An 18,195-nucleotide genomic window follows, 5' to 3' on the forward strand; every position below is an offset into this window, starting at 1 on the left:
AGAGAAACGTGGGTTAAACAAAATTTGGCTATTATGTAAAGAATTTAAGGTTAGTGTTTTATAAAGTCACATTTTGCAATTTCGTCAAATGTTTCTCTTAAGTCGTTTCATATTTCAAAAATATGATATAACTCCATGGGTCTGTGTGTTGTTGAAAGTTGCTCATACTATATTCGTAATTTTCCAATTTATATAGATTGTATTATATGAAAAATTTTTGCTCTGGGGTTAATACTTAAACTTTCGTAAATAAAAAATATAAAGTTCGGAAAAGCTAAAAATTAGTCTGTTTTTTATTTAAAATTCCTCCTTATTTCTTGACTATTCTGTCTAGGTTGTTCAAAGTGATAAAACAGACTCATGGCAGCCTAAAATTGGCCATAATGTACAGAAATTCAAGATTAGTGTTATTGTTCTATACAGTCCAGTTTTGCAGTTTCGTCAAAAGTTACTCTAAAGTCGTTTTGTATTTCAAAAATATGATGCAACCTCAGGGGTTCAAGGAGCTGTTGAACGTTGCTCATGAAAATTCGTAGCATCTGCTAATCACATGGATTGTGTTACACCAAAAATTTTTAATCTGCGGTCAAAAGTTGAAAAATTGGTGCATTAGAAAAGTAAAATTTGGAAACTCAAAAAATTAGTTTAACTTTTATGTAAAATGCCTTCTTATTTCTTGGCTATTGGGTCTAGGCAGTTCAAAGTGACAAGAAAACCGTGGGTTAAGCAAAATTTGGCTGTTATGTAAAGAAATTTAAGGTTAGTGTTTTATAAAAATTTGCAATTTCGTCAAATGTTTCTCTTAAGTCGTTTCGTTTTTCAAAAATATGATATAACTCCATGGGTCTGGGTGTTGTTGAAGGTTGCTCATTCTATATTCGTAGTTTTTCCAATTCATATAGATTGTATTTAATAAAACATTTTTGCTCTGGGGTCGAAACTTCAAACTTTGGTAAATAAGAAATGTAAAGTTCAGAAAAGCTAAAAATTAATTTTTTTATTTAAAATTCCTTCTTATTGCTTGACTATTCTGTCTAAGTTGTTCAAAAGGATAAAACAGATTAATGGAAGCCTACCATTGGCCATAATGTTCAGAAATTCAACATTATTGTTATTGTTATATACAGTCAAGTTTTGCAGTTTCGTCAAAAGTTTCTTCAAGTCGTTTCGTTTTTCAAAAATATGATGCTCCCTCATGGTTCAAGGAGCTGTTGAATGTTGCTCATACTATTTTCGTAGCATCTACAATTCACATGAATAGTCATAAACTAAAAATTTTTGCTCTGGGGTCAATACTTGAAAAATTGGTACAATAGAAAAGTAAAGTTGGGAAACGCGAAAAATTTGCCTGTTTTTTTTGTGAAATGCCTTCTTATTTCTCGGCTATTGGGTCCAGGTGGTTCAAAGTGATAAGAAAAACGTGGGTTAAACAAAATTTGGCTAATATGTAAAGAATTTAAGGTTGGCGTTTATAAAGTCAAGTTTTGCAATTTCGTCAAATGTTTCCCTTTAGTCGTTTCGTATTTCAAAAATATGATATAACTCCATGGGTCTGGGTGTTGTTGAATGTTGCTCATACTGTATTCGTAGTTTTTCCAATTTATATAGATTGTATTAAATCAAAAATTTTTGCTTTGGGGTCAATACTTCAAAATTTGGTAAATAAAAAATGTGAAGTTCGGAAAAGCTTAAAATTAGTTTTTTTTAATTAAAATTCCTTCCTATTGCTTGACTATTCTGTCTAAGTTGTTCAAAGTGATAAAACAGACGTATGGCAGCCTAACATTGTCCATAATGTTACAGAAATTCAAGATTAGGGTTATTGTTATATACAGTTAAGATTTGCAATTTCGTCAAATATTTCTCTAAAGTGTTTTCGTATTTCAAAAATGTGATGTAACCCCATGGGTCTAGGATGTGTTTGAATGTTGCTCATACTATTTTCGTAGTATCTTCTATCCAGTGCCAGAAAAGCTGTTTTTTTCCGAAAAATCACCAGCTCAAAAAAGGCTTTGTTTGTAATGTGGGATTATTGTAGATTCAATGAACTGGCTAAGAGCACTTTGATAAGTAGTAATAAAGTAGTATTAAGTACTAGTAGTAGTAATAAAGCTTTAATAATCACTTTTCTGCTCAAAAACGCGCATTAAATTAGGCTTAAATGCCGATTATAGTGTGAAACCGAGTTACGTTGCGTGTGAAAGTGATACGTAAATGGAGCAGATGCGTGATACAAAATGCGCGAAAAATAGGATAAATAGCTTGTACTTTTATTTCGCGGCTAAAATTCGGACACTTTTGCAAACGCGGGTTGCTAATTTCCCTTCAATTTTGCGGGTTTCTGCTAAAGTAGCTATTTTCCGCAATATTGTTGCACTTTCAATTTATTAACATAGGAAAAACAAACACGAGAATCAAAGATCGGGCATATTTGCCCATGACGATTTGGGTATACCCCTGCGGTCAATGTAAACTACAATGTCTTTTGAACGTCAGTGTCTTCTCCTGCTAACTGAAATGTTCTTTTTCATCAACATGTTGCAAATTTAAACTTTAACCTTTGATAAGCTGCTTTGAAACGGCTGTTAACAGTTCCCGTTTCAACTTTGTTAGCTCATTTAGTTTATAGTTAAGTCCATAAAGTTGCAACGCAAGCGAACGTTTGAAAAACTTTCAACATGCAAAAGGACAAGTTCTGTTCTCTTGCATATTTTAAATTTGACTTTGACCTTTGAAACGTTAGATAATGTTGCAACTTTATGGTACTGACTATACCATGCAGATATTATAGCGCGTCCCATAAAGTTGAAATAAGCGAACATTTCAAAGCCACAGGTTAGAGTTCAAAGGTCAAAGTTCAAATTTAAAACATGTAGAAAAAATTGATGAATGAAAGCCTAATGGAAAAAAACGTTGGCATTCAAATGACCACATTGATGCTCAATTGCACGTTTTGGCGTTTTTCGAACGTTCGCTTATTTCAACTTTATGGGGACTGCTTATACAGATATAATATCTGCATGTTATATAGTCTGTCCCATAAAGTTGAAATAAGCGAACGTTCGAAAACGCCAAAATGTGCAATTGAGCATCAATGTGCCCATTTGAATGCTAACGTTTTCTCCATGACGTTTTAATTCATCATTTTTTTCTACATGTTTTTAATTTGAACTTTGACCTTTGAATTCTATAATCTGTGGCTTTTGAAACGTTCGCTTATTTTAACTTTATGGGACACGCTATATCTGCATGTTCAATTCCATGTCAAGAGTTTTTCGAACGTTCGCTTGCGTTGCAACTTTATGGGACTTACTATACCATAAACTTGAAATGAGCGAAAACGCCATGGTATTGAGCATGCAAATGAGTGTTTTTGAAACGTTCACTTTATATTGCAACTTTACTGGACACACTATAGCGGGATTCATTGTTTTACCCCCCCCCCCCCCCCACCGTGCTAGTTTCTTTTTTAACACTTTCAGTTTGTGTCCCAAGCTTACATACTGGGTGCATATTACTTGATTTACTATGTAATAACTCGTGCTCTGTATCTGGGGGAGCATAACTTACTGGGGGGGGGGCACAAACAGAAGAGATCCCAGTTATGTGTTATATAGAACATTTTCTAAATGGGGGGGGGGCAGAACAGTTCCCGCTGACGAACGTTTTCATGGTCGAAATTCAGCAATCAGAATACTACAGCATTTCGACATTCATTTGCATTTCTGGAGTTTTTCGAACATGCCCTTGCGGTTGTAACATTTCGATTTACAGTAATTGTGACCAAAATATGAACACCCAAGGTAATTATATTGACGTAGTTATATTTTTACATTCTTTCACAGCATCAGTGATAACGGGAAGGGAGCTCTAAGCAAGATGGTTGGTAGAAGCTGAAGGAGACTGAAATTTCCGCGCTCTACAACGAACCCTCCCCCGAACGACCTCAGTTACCCGAAAAATTCGGGCGCCTTTAAAGGAGGACTTCGAACCGGGACTCAAATACCTTAAATATTCCTTTTGCTATTCTGAGGCGTAACAATTACCATACCTACCAGGCAATGTCACTAATAGTAATTGGATCTTTTCCGTTCGCGTCCCCCCCCCCCCCTCCCTGTACGCTATGCAACCCCCCCCCCCCCCCCCCCCCCCCCCTTAGTAAAAGCACGTGCCACATAGTAATTCATTGCGTAAAAATATGCCGCGTGCTTCTGGGGGTGCAAATAATATGCACCCACTAAGCTGGGGGGGGGGGGGGGGGGGCACAAACGGAAAAGATCATAATTGGAAACAAGTAGAGTGACTTGAAGTCCAAGCCTACAAGTAGTTCCAAGCCTATGTACGCATGATCCGATGATCGCCACATCGGGGGGGGGGGGGGGTGTCAAAGTTATATGTTAAGCTAGCACGTTCTCTTGGGTTGAGCAAATGTGAGCAAACATAAAAATCCGATATTTCAGCTTTCTCCCGCGATCTCAACTTCGACTTCTGACTACGAACCGATTTGCCACACTTGCACACACAATAAAACAAAGGCGGTAAAAATGGAGCATAAATACAGAACTACACTCTGGAAAACTGGCAGAAATCCATTTGATTAATTTAACATTGTAACATTGATAACTAAGTTCGAATATTTTCAGCAGCAGTAAATCAATTTAGAAACTTCTATAAAATGAAGAAATTCGGCCCGGTGTTTTCGTTAGTTTATTTATTTGGAACTGTTTCGCCCATCTTGAGCCCCCTACCACCACGCCCTTCCCCGTGAACAATATTTGAATCTATGAATCAATTAGGTGGGGTTGAAAATTTGTGGCATATACCCTACCCTTCTACGTTATCGTAGCACCCTCAAAAATGTTTGTATACACATGAATTGTTCACATGTTTCCTTTTCGTTTCAGGATTTTTCTCCTGTTCATGGTCTTGTTATTTGCCTCAGCCATATATGTTTCATCGCACAGCTCTCATGTCGACAAATCAGTTTTTTCGCTGGATAATGATGAACTTGACACGACTCGTACGTCCGTCAATTCCTCGGATGCGTTGCGTCTCGGTAGCTGGGAAAAGGGCAACAATTCCTCGAAGGATGCGGGTCTGGACCTCGAGAACTTGGTACCCGTGGCGACCACAACACAGCTCAATAACCACACGAACAATAATACAAGCTTTGCGAAGTCACTCAGAAGATGTCTGGAGTACCTCGATTCGCAACCGCATTGGATTGTTTACATGGTGATCGGCGTGATTCCTGTGGTTGCATTCATAGCCGTATGTTGCTTCTCAGAAAGGATTTGCAATAGGCGTGCAAATTGTGCAGAGGTGGAAATGGAGCTTGACGGTACCTCGGACACCTATGAAACTGATGTTTATGATATTTCAATTTCTGTATAATGAGTATTTTAATTGCTATTTGTGGTCTTTTTGTTTTAGAACCAAATTTAAATTTTAGTAAATGCTTTATGCTACACTCCACGGCGTTTAACGATGAGCGCCAGAAACCGGTCTAATTTAGTGGCTGCATAGTAAAATTGACCTCGATTGTCCGCAGTAAGTTGCTATCAAATTCAATAGCCTGCCTTCAATCAAGCGAAAATGCAAGAAAGATTGCAATAAAAAAACATCCCCAAACAGATCAAACATCAAAGTATTACGGCTATCCAAACGTCAAGCATTACGCCGCAATTAAAAGCAGGGGTGATAACGACGCCGCTACAATTACCACCCCACCGGAAATTTGCAACAATTTTGCCCTTATTTGCAAAATCATATGCGTTAAGTACGATTTTTAGGTCAAAGTAATACCTTGATTTCCGGATTGTTCCATTCGCTTCCATAGCGATCAGATTTGGCACATATTTGGCGCGTACTTGAAGGACATGACAATGACAACGCCTTGGTGGGGTGGTGAGTGGTTTGTGTAATGTCTGTCAAAGTATGGTCGGTGTTAGTTCTTCATTCTTGTGTTTCTTGTGGCTTCATTAAAAGTTTCATGATTATTTCATGAAAACTCATGAAGTTAATGTAGCGTTTTGCTCTTCTAGAGCCTATTTCTATTTAAACTTATCTAATATAGTATGTATAATATATATATATATATAAAATAACTATATAATATATAATATAATTTAAAATATGTATATAATATAGTGTATATTTTTGGTAATTATCTGGGGAGAATTTGTGATTATAAAAACATGAACCAGGAAGCTCAGAATTGTGCAAAGTTGCAATAAAATTTTCAATGAATGTTTTTGAAACAAAATCTGACCTTTTTGCATAAAATCAGTCTAAAAAATCGCGAATGTGATGGTTTCAAAGAAACATCAATAAACTTAGTTTCAAAGAACGAAAGAAGAACTTACCTGACGAACTTTATTGCTGTGTCGATAAGGCCACAAAACTAAACTCTAGTAACGGCAAAAAGGGCTATATTTCTGTCCGTAATACACGGTGTAGGGGAGTCAGACGACGACGACTTCCTGGCACGTCAGAGACGAAGCACGCTATTCTGACTCGAAAAACTGAAAACAGCGGCCAACCCCGAAGAGGAGTTAGTAAAAATAAAAATTTTGAGGGACACTGAAGCAACAGACAAGGCATCCTTGAACCGGTAGAGCCAGGAGGAGTCACTAATGCATCTCCAGTGGTGTGGCAGAGAAAGAAGAGTGAAGATCTGAGACTTTGAGTGGACTTGAAAGTGCACATCAATGACAAGGTCATGGATGAGGACTACCCAATACCAGACATAGAGACGATCTTCCACAACCTACATGGGGCCTCACACTTTGGCAAAATTGACCTCTCAGATGCCTACTATCAAATTGAACTTGGAAGAAGAAGCAAAAGATTTATGCACAATCGACACATCTCGGACTTTTCAAGACGTGCCGACTACCTGAGGGATTGAAAAACTCTTCAATCTTCCAGAATTGCATCGAATCAACACTCAATCCTTTAAGACGATGTATTGGTGGATGGAACTACCTGGGAGCAGTTCGACCAGAGAATGCTTACAGTCAAGTGTCGATTACGTGAGAAAAATTTTACTATTAATGAGAAGAAATCTAACTCAAAACCAGTCGATGGGTTAGCTTTTTGGGATACTCCATTTCATGTGAGGGAATAGCACCAGATCCCAAACGAGCTGAAAAAATAAAAAAATGCCAAAGCACCGACTAACAACAAACAACTGGAATCGTTTCTTGGGCTAGCTAATTTTTACGGAAGAATGATTCCTGATTTTGCGACAAAAATGCAACCCAATATAAACAACATAAATAACATGAGAAATAGCGTTTTCTCATGGGGCAAAAATGCAACAAAAAATCCTTTGAAGACATAAATAATAAATTATGTGCTAACCCAATAGTACAGCCATATAGTCTCCAAAGAAAAGCAACAGTTACTACTGACGCCTCTGAAAAAGCCGGTGGCGGGGTTCATAATATAAATTATGTATATAATATATAGCGTATATTTTTGGTATTTGTCTGGGTACAAATTGAGATTAAACATGAACCAGGAAGCTCGGAATTGTGCAGTTGCACAATGTCCAAAAATTTTCAATAAAATGATTGTTTTTGAAACAAACTCTGACATTCAAACTCATTTTGCATAAATTTCATTCAGTCTAAAAAAACACGAATGTGATGGTTTCAAAGAAACATCAAGAAACTTAAGTTTCAAAGAACGAAAGAGGAACTTGCCTGAACTTTATTGCTGTGTCGATAAGTAATGGCCACAAAACTAAACTCTAGTAACGGCAGAAAAGGCTAAATTTCTGTCCGTAATACAAGGTGTAGGGCAGTCAGACAACGACTTCCTAGCACGTCTTAGAGAAGAAGCACGCTATTGTGACTTCAAAAAACTGAAAACAGCGGCCAACCCCGAAGAGGAGTTAGTAAAAACAAAAGTTTATCTCAGGTTTCAGGGACCCTGAAGCAAAATTTAGACTACTAGACGGTATTAAAGTAAAACCAGCAATGCCGGTTACTGAAATGACAGAGAGCTTACAGTTCAGAAGGCAAGCAATGGTTTTTGCAAGTTTTTGAGGTAATAAGCCCGTTACTATGAAAGCAGTTGGGTTCAATTTCAAACAGACCTTTCGAAAACCAAACGAAAAAATTACGGCTAACAAAAGCAACATGTGCACTAGGTGTGGAGGCAAGCCACATTCTAGTAGACCCTGTCCATCGCTAAGTAAAAAATGCAACACCTGTGAAAAGGTGGGACACTTCTCAAAAATGTGTAGAAGCAAACCCCAACCAAATTCAGGTAAGTACAATAAACAGAATAACTATTGCGAAGAAGAAAATGTTTCTTCAAAGAAAGCATCTCCAGCATCGGAGATAGGAATGTTTTATACTAAAGAACAAATCTTTAGCATATCTGTGACATGGGAACATATCTCAATAAGTAACTGCAAAGTAAAAAAACAGACACAGGTGCAGATAGCACAGTGATATCATCAAAAATATGGACTGAGTTTGGTAAACCTCAAGTGTATGGTAAAATAAGACATCTCGAAGCTTATGGTGGTCATCAATTAACGCTTCTGGAATCACTTACTTGTGACGTTGAGTGGAACGGAAGCAGGATCACGCAAAGACTAGCAGTTGTGCAGTCTGATAAAGAATTTGGACTACTTGGTAGATACTTTCTACCCAAGCACGTGTTATCAACATTACAGCCAAGAACCTACCTGCTGTGAAGGGTTACAAAGCTCCTAAGAAGCTGATACCAGGAACACAACCAATGTTCTGCAAAGCCAGAAAAATACCTCTACCTCTTCAAGACAAGGTCACAGAGAAGCTGGAACAAATGATCAGACAAGGCATCCTTGAACCGGTACAGCCAGGAGGAGTCACTAATGCATCTGCAGTGGTGTGGCAGAGAAAGAAGAGTGGAGAACTGAGACTTTGCGTGGACTTGAAAGTGCACATCAATGGCAAGGTCATGGATGAGGACTACCCAATACCAGACATAGAGACGATCTTCCACAGCCTACATGGGGCCTCACACTTTGTCAAAATTGACCTCTCAGATGCCTACTATCAAATTGAACTTGAAGAAGAAGCAAAAGATTTATGCACAATCAACACATCTCAGGGACTGTTCAAGACGTGCCGACTACCTGAGGGATTGAAAAACTCTTCAATCTTCCAGAATTGCATCGAATCAACACTCAAAGGAATCAAAGGTGTTGTAATCTTTCAAGACGATGTATAGGTGGATGGAACTACCTGGGAGCAATTCGACAAGAGAATTCTTACAGTCAAGTGTCGATTACGTGAGAAAAATTTTACTATTAATGAAAAGAAATCTAACTCAAAACCAGGCAATGGGTTAGCTTTTTGGGATACTCCGTTTCATGTGAGGGAATAGCATCAGATCCCAAATATGCTGAAAAAATAAAAAAAAATGCCATAGCACCAACTAACAACAAACAACTTGAATCGATTCTTGGGCTAGCTAAATTTTACGGAAGAATGATTCCTGATTTTGCAACAAAAATGCTACCCAACATAAACAACATAAATAACATGAGAAATAACGATTTCTCATGGGGAAAAATGCAACAAAAATCCTTTGAAGACATAAAAAAAAAGAATTATGTGCTAACCCAATAGTACGGCCCTATAACCTACGAAAAGAAGCAACAGTTACTACTGACACCTCTGAAAAAGCCATTGGCGGGGGTTCTTTTGCAAAAAGGACATCCAGTCATATATGTATCAAGAAAATTGACTCCAGCGGAGCAAAACTACTTGAACATAGAGCGGGAATCACTGGCAATTGTGTTTGTGGTCACAAGACTTAAGCAATTCCTTCTTGGAAGACGATTTACCCTACAGACTGACCACAAACCACTCAAATATCTCTTTGCACCAGACGAGGAGATCCTGAAGACAGCATCACCGAGAATCACAAGATGGGCAATAGATCTAATGGGTTTCGACTATGAGTTGAAGTACACACCAGGAGAGCAGATACCCCATGCAGAAGCTTTGAGCAGAATGGATTTTGACAAAGACGAATTGGACAACGATCGAGTGTGCTTCGCAATCAATAACATCTACTTCGCCCAGAGTGATTTGGTGACCCAAGCAGTAATCAGAACTGAACTTGGAACAAACACTCTTCCGGGACATATGAAACGAATCAAAAGCGACAACTGGAAACAATGTTCAGAAGCGGGAAAAGGATTCGAACAACAGAAAGATGCACTTACTTTACATACTGGAATCATCTTAAGAGGTGTTGTTCCTTTCATTCCACCCAAACTACGACACTTTGTTTTGGCAAAAGCGCATGAGACACATCCTGGGAAGAATGCAACTGGAGCATTAGTCAGAATGATAACATGGCGGCCTGGCATTACCCAAGACGTTCAACACTTTCTTAGTAAATATAAGAATTGAACAGGTCTAGCCTGGGAAAAACAGTCTCTACGTGGCCAGAAGCCGACCTTTGGGAACGGCTCTACATAGACTGGGGTTATGCTAAGGACCAAAGCAATATCTTAGTAATTGTTGACGCGGGTTCTGGTTGGATAGAAGCTTTCCCCGCGGGAAATAGAACATCAGAAACAGTTAAATTATATCTTAGTCAAATCTTTGCAAGATTCGGAATACCAGAATTTTTAGTATCTGATAATGGTCGTGAATTTGTAAGTGGTGACCTTAAACAGTGGTTTGAATCACTGGGAATAAAGAAAAAGGAATCACCCGTCTATCATCCAAGAGCTAATGGACTAGATGAAAGAGCAGTTCAGACAGTGAAGCGGGCACCTCAAGCGTGGAGTCCCAACCTTAATGTGTCGTTTGGAGCATTCCTGCAAAGGGCACTGATGAGACATCGCAACACTTCAAAGACGAGGGGCAAACTCCAGTTGAACTCTTGTTGGGACGCAGAGTGAGACTGCCAGCAATAGCAGATTTCGACTTGTGCGAAACTATTCTGTTCAAAGCCAACAAAATCACAGACAGTTCCTACTACCTTCATCATCAGGAAGAGCTTGAACACACCTTTCACACAGCCCGAAAACTCAGCACGGACTATTCTAATGAGCGACAGCCAAATTGCGAGACTAGACAAGGACAATGTGAAAACTGAACCAGCAGTGGAGGAGACCATATCTCAATCAAAACATCAACTTCAGATCACAGATGTGGGACCTTCACTTCAAGATGAAGCTTTTGCAGCCACATCATCTGCAGAGCACCAACAAACCGAAACCTCAGAGCCCTCAAGAACATCAACAAGTAACCGAAAACAACCCGACAGATTTGGAGAACATATACCCACAGACTTGCTTAAAAAAGGAGGGGGGATGTGATGGTTTCAAAGAAACAATAAAAAACTGAGAAGTTTTCTTTATTAAAGTTTCAAAGAACGAAAGAAGAACTTACCTGACGAACTTTATTGCTGTGTCGATAAGTAATGACCACAAAACTAAACTCAATTCTAATTTTTTTTGGCGCTATCACTATCTTATGGACCTATCAATCATATGTCAGAAGCAAATTCTCCCACCAACAGAAACCTCCACCGACCTCCAACTGATGAACTCGATTGTAACCAAGCCATATATGATTCTCATGAAATGTTGATGAAAAAACAAAATCACCTCCGGGATTCGGAGTTAAGATCTATTCACATGCCAGTCATGAAAATTATTTTTAGCTAATCTAAATTTTCTCTGTATATATTCGCATGGATAACTACTATAAATACAAATTAATTTTTGTATATCTTCATTTCAAAAGTTAAATTAAAATTCAACTTATTGAATTCTTTCACCCGTGTTATAGACCACGACATCGACGTTGTGTAATTTTTGTCAAACGTTATGGCCTCAAAGACCGTTTATTTGTTTGACCACACAAAAATTACCTCAAAAACATGTTAAAAGTCTACTTCATCTTGACTTCCGGTGATAAACAATGCACACAACCCGTCAGCTTTCTGCACCATTTTTGCCCAATTCTTGAATAATCAACACAAGCGCACTGGGTAGCAGCGAAAAGAATGCTCCATTATCTGAAGGGCACGAAATCGTAAATCGTCTTATAAATGAATGGGCGTTTGTTCCGATGTCGCTTGCGCTGGTAATATTACAAGGAAAAGCACAAAATCACCAAATCGGGGCGTTTTGAACCAAGTTCTTTATCACCAGAAGTCAAGATCAAGTAAGAAACTTGGTTCAAAACGCCCCGATTCGGTGATTGTGCTTTTCCTTGTAAATATTACCAGCGCAAGCGAAATCGGAACAAACGCCCATTTCTAAGACGATTTACGATTTCGTGCCCTTCAGATAATGATTATTAGATAGCTGACGGGTTGTGTGCAAAGTTTGCCAAAAGTTCAATTCGTAGCTAGTGCTTGGTCAATCGACAAGAAAAAGTTTTTCAGTTAGCATTAGAGTTTTCAAGGGTTTGCAATCCTCCATCGAAATCTTTTTTAGAAGAGTTTTATCAAAGTGTTTTTCGTGGCTCAAACTAATCCCATCCGCTTCTATCTAAACTTTGAGACCTAAAAAGTATTACTTCTGAAGCCCTACTTAACTGAATTTGGCTGCCAGATCATTTTTCAAACCATTCACCAAAGTTAGTATTCTTTCCCAAGAACAGTGTCATCCACTCAAACAAAAGAAACATCATTGCCCCCACAAACAAACACTGCGCATTGAATGCTATCTCAAGAAAAAAATGAGAGTGCCAGATACCAATTCCAGCTGATTGTTTGAGTCGATATAGACTACGTTGTGGCGTGCAATAAAGTTTCCAATGGTTGGATCCTCCTTTTCAGTTCCCTCTAGGTGCTCAAAATGTTTCCTCTGTAACCACACTGAGTAATGCCGTTTTTTATGTCAAGTTGTCGAAGGCTGTATTCCGCATTGCGGTGCCAGCTAGAACATCAGCCTAACAGATGAAATATGTCCAGTTGCAGAATGGAATTGGGAATAATCCCTGCCCTCTACCTGAGAAAAACTTTTGTACTTGTCGATAGCGCCTCGGCCATTATATTTTACCACGAAGTGCCATTTACCCTCGAGAAGTTTTACACCTTCCGGTAAATATTTTAGTTTCCAGACGTTCACCAACAAAAAATAATTTTCCAGCTCCTTGGAAGACCTCCATATGTTTGAAGAGTGCATTGTTAACCCCAGCTGGGAGATCAGCCTCAAGGCATCCTGCTATAAATTACACTTGAACGAATAGTGCCTGATTCACTGTCTTCATGTCCTACACCATAATTATTTTTCCCATTGACGCTTTTGCTGAGAAGAAAGCATTCCTCGGGTCATTCCCATTATAGCCCCCCCCCCCCCAGCTTAGTTGTCAGATAACTTATAGCTCCCCAATCATAGTGTGATGGTTTCAATGAAACTTAGAAGTTTTATTAAAGTTTCAAAGAACGAAAGAAGAAATTACCTGCCGAACTTTATTGCTGTGTCGATAAGTAATGGCTACAAAACTAAACTCAATTCTAATTTTGTTTTGGCGCTATCATTATCTTATTGACCTATCAATCATATGTCAGAAGTAAATTCTCCCACCAACAGAAACCTGATTCTAACATCCACCGACCTCCAACTAATGAACTCGATTGTACCCAAGCCATATATGATTCTCATGAAATTTTGATGAAAATAGAATATCACCTCCGGGATTCGGAGTTAAGATCTATTCACATGCCAATCATGTAAAATATTTTTAGCTAATCTAAATTTTCTCTGTATATTTTCGCATAGATAACCACTATAAATACAAGCTAATTTTTGTATATTTTAAGTTCAAAATTTAATTTAAAATTCAACTTATTGAATTCTTTGACCAGCTACAGACAGACAAATTTTGGATCTACAGAATGCAGAATCAGCTACTGCGTGGATTATGTCTTTTATGGCGAAATGTCGCGCAGAGAAGAAAGAGGACAAGGTCAACACCGATGGTACTGTACAGGACCTACAGGTAACCAATCTCTTTCTTAGTATGTGCGGGCAAGATGCAATTTTTAAACTTAGGAGCTTAATGAGTCCTAGGAATTTAATAGACACTCCGTATAAAGACATCAGATTGGCGATTCAAAACTATATTTCTCCTAAAGAGAGAGTAGTAACGGCAGAAAGGGCTAAATTTCTGTCCGTTATACAAGGTGTAGGGGAGTCAGACGACGACTTCCTAGCACGTCTTAGAGAAGAAGCACGCTATTGTGACTTCGAAAAATTGAAAACAGCGGCCAACCCCGAAGAGGAGTTGGTAAAAATAAAGTTTATCTCAGGTTTGAGGGACCCTGAAGCAAAACTTAGACTACTAGACGGTATTAAAGCAAAACCAGCAATTTCGGTTACTGAAATGACCGAGAGTTTACAGTTCAGAAGTCAAGCAATGGCTTTTGCAAGTTCTTCATCAGGTAATGAGCCCTTAACGGTGAAAGAAGAAGTTGGGTTCAACTTCAAAAAGACCTTTCGAAAACCAAATGAAAAAATTACGGCTAATAGAAACAGCAACATGTGCACTAGGTGTGGCAGTAAGCCACACTCTAGTAGACCTTGTCCAGCGCTAAGTAAGAAATGCAACACCTGTGAAAAGGTGGGACACTTCTCAAAAATGTGTAGAAGCAAACCCCAACCAAATTCAGGTAAGTACAATAAACAGAATAACTTTTGCGAAGAAGAAAATGTTTCTTCAGAGCAAGCATCTCCAGCATCGGAGATGGGAATGTTTTATTCTAAAGAACAAATCTTTAGCATGTCTGTGACATGGGAATACATCTCAATAAATAACTGCAAAGTAAAAATGCAGGTAGACACAGGTGCAGATAGCACAGTGATATCATCAAAAATATGGACTGAGCTTGGTAAACCTCAGTTGGATGGTAAGATAAGACATCTTGAAGCTTATGATGGTCATCAATTAACGCTTCTGGGATCACTTACTTGTGACGTTGAGTGCAACGGAAGCAGGCTCGCTCAAAAACAACTTGCAGTTGTGCAGTCTGATAAAGAATTTGGACTACTTGGTAGAGACCTTCTACCCCAGCACGGCGTGAACAACATAACAGCCGAGCACCTACCTGCTGTGAAGGGTTACAAAGCTCATGTGAAGTTGATTCCATGAACACAGCCAATGTTCTGCAAAGCCAGAAAAATACCTCTACCTCGTCAAGACAAGGTCACAGAGAAGCTGGAACAAATTGTCAGACAAGGCATCCTTGAACCGGTACAGCCAGGAGGAGTCACTAATACATCTCCAGTGGTGTGGCAGAGAAAGAAGAGTGGAAAACTGAGACTTTGCGTGGACTTGAAAGTGCACATCAATGGAAAGGTCATGGATGAGGACTACCCAATACCAGACATGGAGACGATCTTCCATAACCTACATGGGGCCTCATACTTTGGCAAAATTGACCTCTCAGATGCCTACTATCAAATTGAACTTGACGAAGAAGCAAAAGATATATGCACAATCAACACATCTCGGGGACTGTTCAAGATGTGCCGACTACATCAGGGATTGAAAAACTCTTCTTCAATCTTCCAGAATTGCATAGAATCAACACTCAAAGGAATCAAAGGTGTTGTGATCTTTCAAGACGATGTATTGGTGTATGGAACTACCAAGGAGCAGTTCGACAAGAGAATGATTGCAGTCAAGAGTCGACTACGTGAGAAACACTTTACTATTAATGAGAAGAAATCTAACTCAAAACCAGTCGATAGCGTTAGCTTTTTGGGATACTCCATTTCAAAGGAGGGAATAGCACCAGATCCCAAACATGTTGAAAATATAAAAAATGCAAAAGCACCAACTAACAATAAACAACTCGAATCGTTTGTTGGGCTAGTTAATTTTTACGGAAGAATGATTCCTGATTTTGCTACAAAAATGCTACCCTTAAATAACATGAGAAATAGCGATTTCTCATGGGGCAAAATGCAACAAAAAGCCTTTGAAGACATAAAAAATGAATTATGTGCTAACCCACTAGTACAGCCATATAGTCTACAAAAAGAAGCAACAGTTACTACTGACGCCTCTGAAAAAGCCATTGGCGGGGTTCTTTCGCATGAAGGACATCCAGTCATATATGTATCGAGAAAATTGACTCCAGCGGAGCAAAACTACTCGAACATAGAGCGGGAAGCACTGGCAATTGTCTTTGTGGTCACAAGATTGAAGCAATTCCTTCTTGGAAGACGATTTACCCTACAGACTGACCACAAACCACTCAAATATCTCTTTGCACCAGACGAGGAGATCCCGAAGACAGCATCAGCGAGAATCACAAGATGGGCAATAGCTCTAATGGGCTTCGACTATGAGTTGAAGTACACACCAGGGGAGCAGATACCCCATGCAGATGCTTTGAGCAGAATGGATTTTGACGAAGACGAATCCGACAACGATCGAGTGTGCTTCGCAATCAATAACATCTACTTCGCTCAGAGTGATTTGGTGACCCAAGCGGAAATCAAAACTGAACTTGGAACAAACAGACTCTTCCAGGACATAATGAAACGAATCAAAAGCGGAAATGCAATGTTCAGAAGCGGAAAAAGGATTCGAACAACAGAAAGATGCACTTACTTTACATAATGGAATCATCTTCAGAGGTGTTGTTCCTTTCATTCCACCCAAACTACGACACTTGGTTTTGGCAAAAGCGCATGAAACACATCCCGGAAAGAATGCAACTGAGGCATCAGTCAGAATGATAGCTTGGTGGCCTGGCATTACCCAAGACGTTCAACACTTTGTTAGTAAATGTAAGAATTGTCAATTGAACATGCCTAGCCTGGGAAAAACAGTCTCTACGTGGCCAGAAGCCGACGTTTGGGAACGGCTCCACATGGACTGGGGTTATGTTAAGGACCAAGGCAATATATTAGTAATTGTTGACGCGGGTTCTGGTTGGATAGAAGCCTTCCCCGCGGGAAATAGAACATCAGAAACAGTTAAATTATATCTTAGTCAAATCTTTGCAAGATTCGGAATACCAAAAACTTTAGTATCTGATAATGGTCCTGAATTTGTAAGTGGTGACCTTAAACAGTGGTGTGAATCACTGGGAATAAAGAAAAAGGAATCACCCGTCTATCATCCAAGAGCTAATGGACTAGATGAAAGAGCAGTTCAGACAGTGAAGCGCGCACCTCAAGCGTGGAGTCCCAACCTTAATGTGTCATTTGGAGCATTCCTGCAAAGGGCACTGATGACACATCGCAACACTTCAAAGACGAGGGGCAAACTCCAGTTGAACTCTTGTTGGGACGCAGAGTGAGACTACTAGCAGTAGCAGATTTCGACTTGTGCCAACCTATTTTATTCAGGGCCAACGAAAAGGCAGACAGTTCCTACTACCTTCATCATCAGGAAGGGCTTGAACACACCATTCACACAGCCCGAAAACTCAGCACGGACTATTCTAGTGAGCGACAGCCAAATTGCGAGACTAGAAGATGACAATGTGAAAACTGAACCAGCAGTGGAGGAGACCATATCTCAATCAAAACAACAACTTCAGATCACAGATGTGGGACCTTCACTTCAAGATGAAGCTTTTGCAGCCAAATCATCTGCAGAGCACCAACAAACTGAAACCTCAGACAGATTTGGAGAACCTATACCCACAAACTTGCTTAAAAAAGAGGGAGGATGTGATTGTTTCAATGAAACATCAAGAAACTTAGAAGTTTTATTAAAGTTTCAAAGAACGAAAGAAGAACTTACCTGCCGAACTTTATTGCTGTGTCGATAAGTAATGGCTACAAAACTAAACTCAATTCTAATTTTGTTTTGGCGCTATCATTATCTTATTGACCTATCAATCATATGTCAGAAGTAAATTCTCCCACCAACAGAAACCTGATTCTAACATCCACCGACCTCCAACTAATGAACTCGATTGTACCCAAGCCATATATGATTCTCATGAAATTTTGATGAAAATAGAATATCACCTCCGGGATTCGGAGTTAAGATCTATTCACATGCCAATCATGTAAAATATTTTTAGCTAATCTAAATTTTCTCTGTATATTTTCGCATAGATAACCACTATAAATATAAGCTAATTTTTGTATATTTTCAGTTCGAAATTTAATTTAAAATTCAACTTATCGAATTCTTTGACCCGTCTTGTCGACCACGACACATAGTAATTATACCACAATTTCATGGGGGC

The 18,195-nt window shown here is 39.0% G+C and overlaps 1 protein-coding gene across 1 annotated transcript; it reads left to right on the top strand.

Moving 5' to 3' along the window:
* Positions 1 to 4,585: 4,585 nt before the first annotated feature.
* Positions 4,586 to 5,459, top strand: LOC142346072 (uncharacterized). The gene is made up of 2 exons (XM_075398571.1): positions 4,586 to 4,701; positions 4,905 to 5,459. The coding sequence occupies exons 1-2, from the start codon at positions 4,676 to 4,678 to the stop codon at positions 5,392 to 5,394; spliced, it is 516 nt and encodes a 171-aa protein (XP_075254686.1). The 5' UTR covers positions 4,586 to 4,675; the 3' UTR covers positions 5,395 to 5,459.
* The last annotated feature ends 12,736 nt before the right edge of the window (positions 5,460 to 18,195 follow it).

The sequence above is a fragment of the Convolutriloba macropyga genome, chromosome 9 (genome assembly GCF_964194025.1).
Source record: "Convolutriloba macropyga chromosome 9, txConMacr16.3, whole genome shotgun sequence".
NCBI classification, from domain to species: Eukaryota; Metazoa; Xenacoelomorpha; order Acoela; family Convolutidae; genus Convolutriloba; species Convolutriloba macropyga.

What these genes read in the sequence shown, in the direction of transcription:
- LOC142346072 (XM_075398571.1), top strand. Translation starts at nt 4,676, where the DNA reads ATGAAGAAATTCGGCCCGGTGTTTTC. An exon ending in AAATTCGGCCCGGTGTTTTC is followed by an intron (nt 4,702 to 4,904) that starts GTTAGTTTATTT and finishes TTTTCGTTTCAG; the next exon opens with GATTTTTCTCCTGTTCATGG.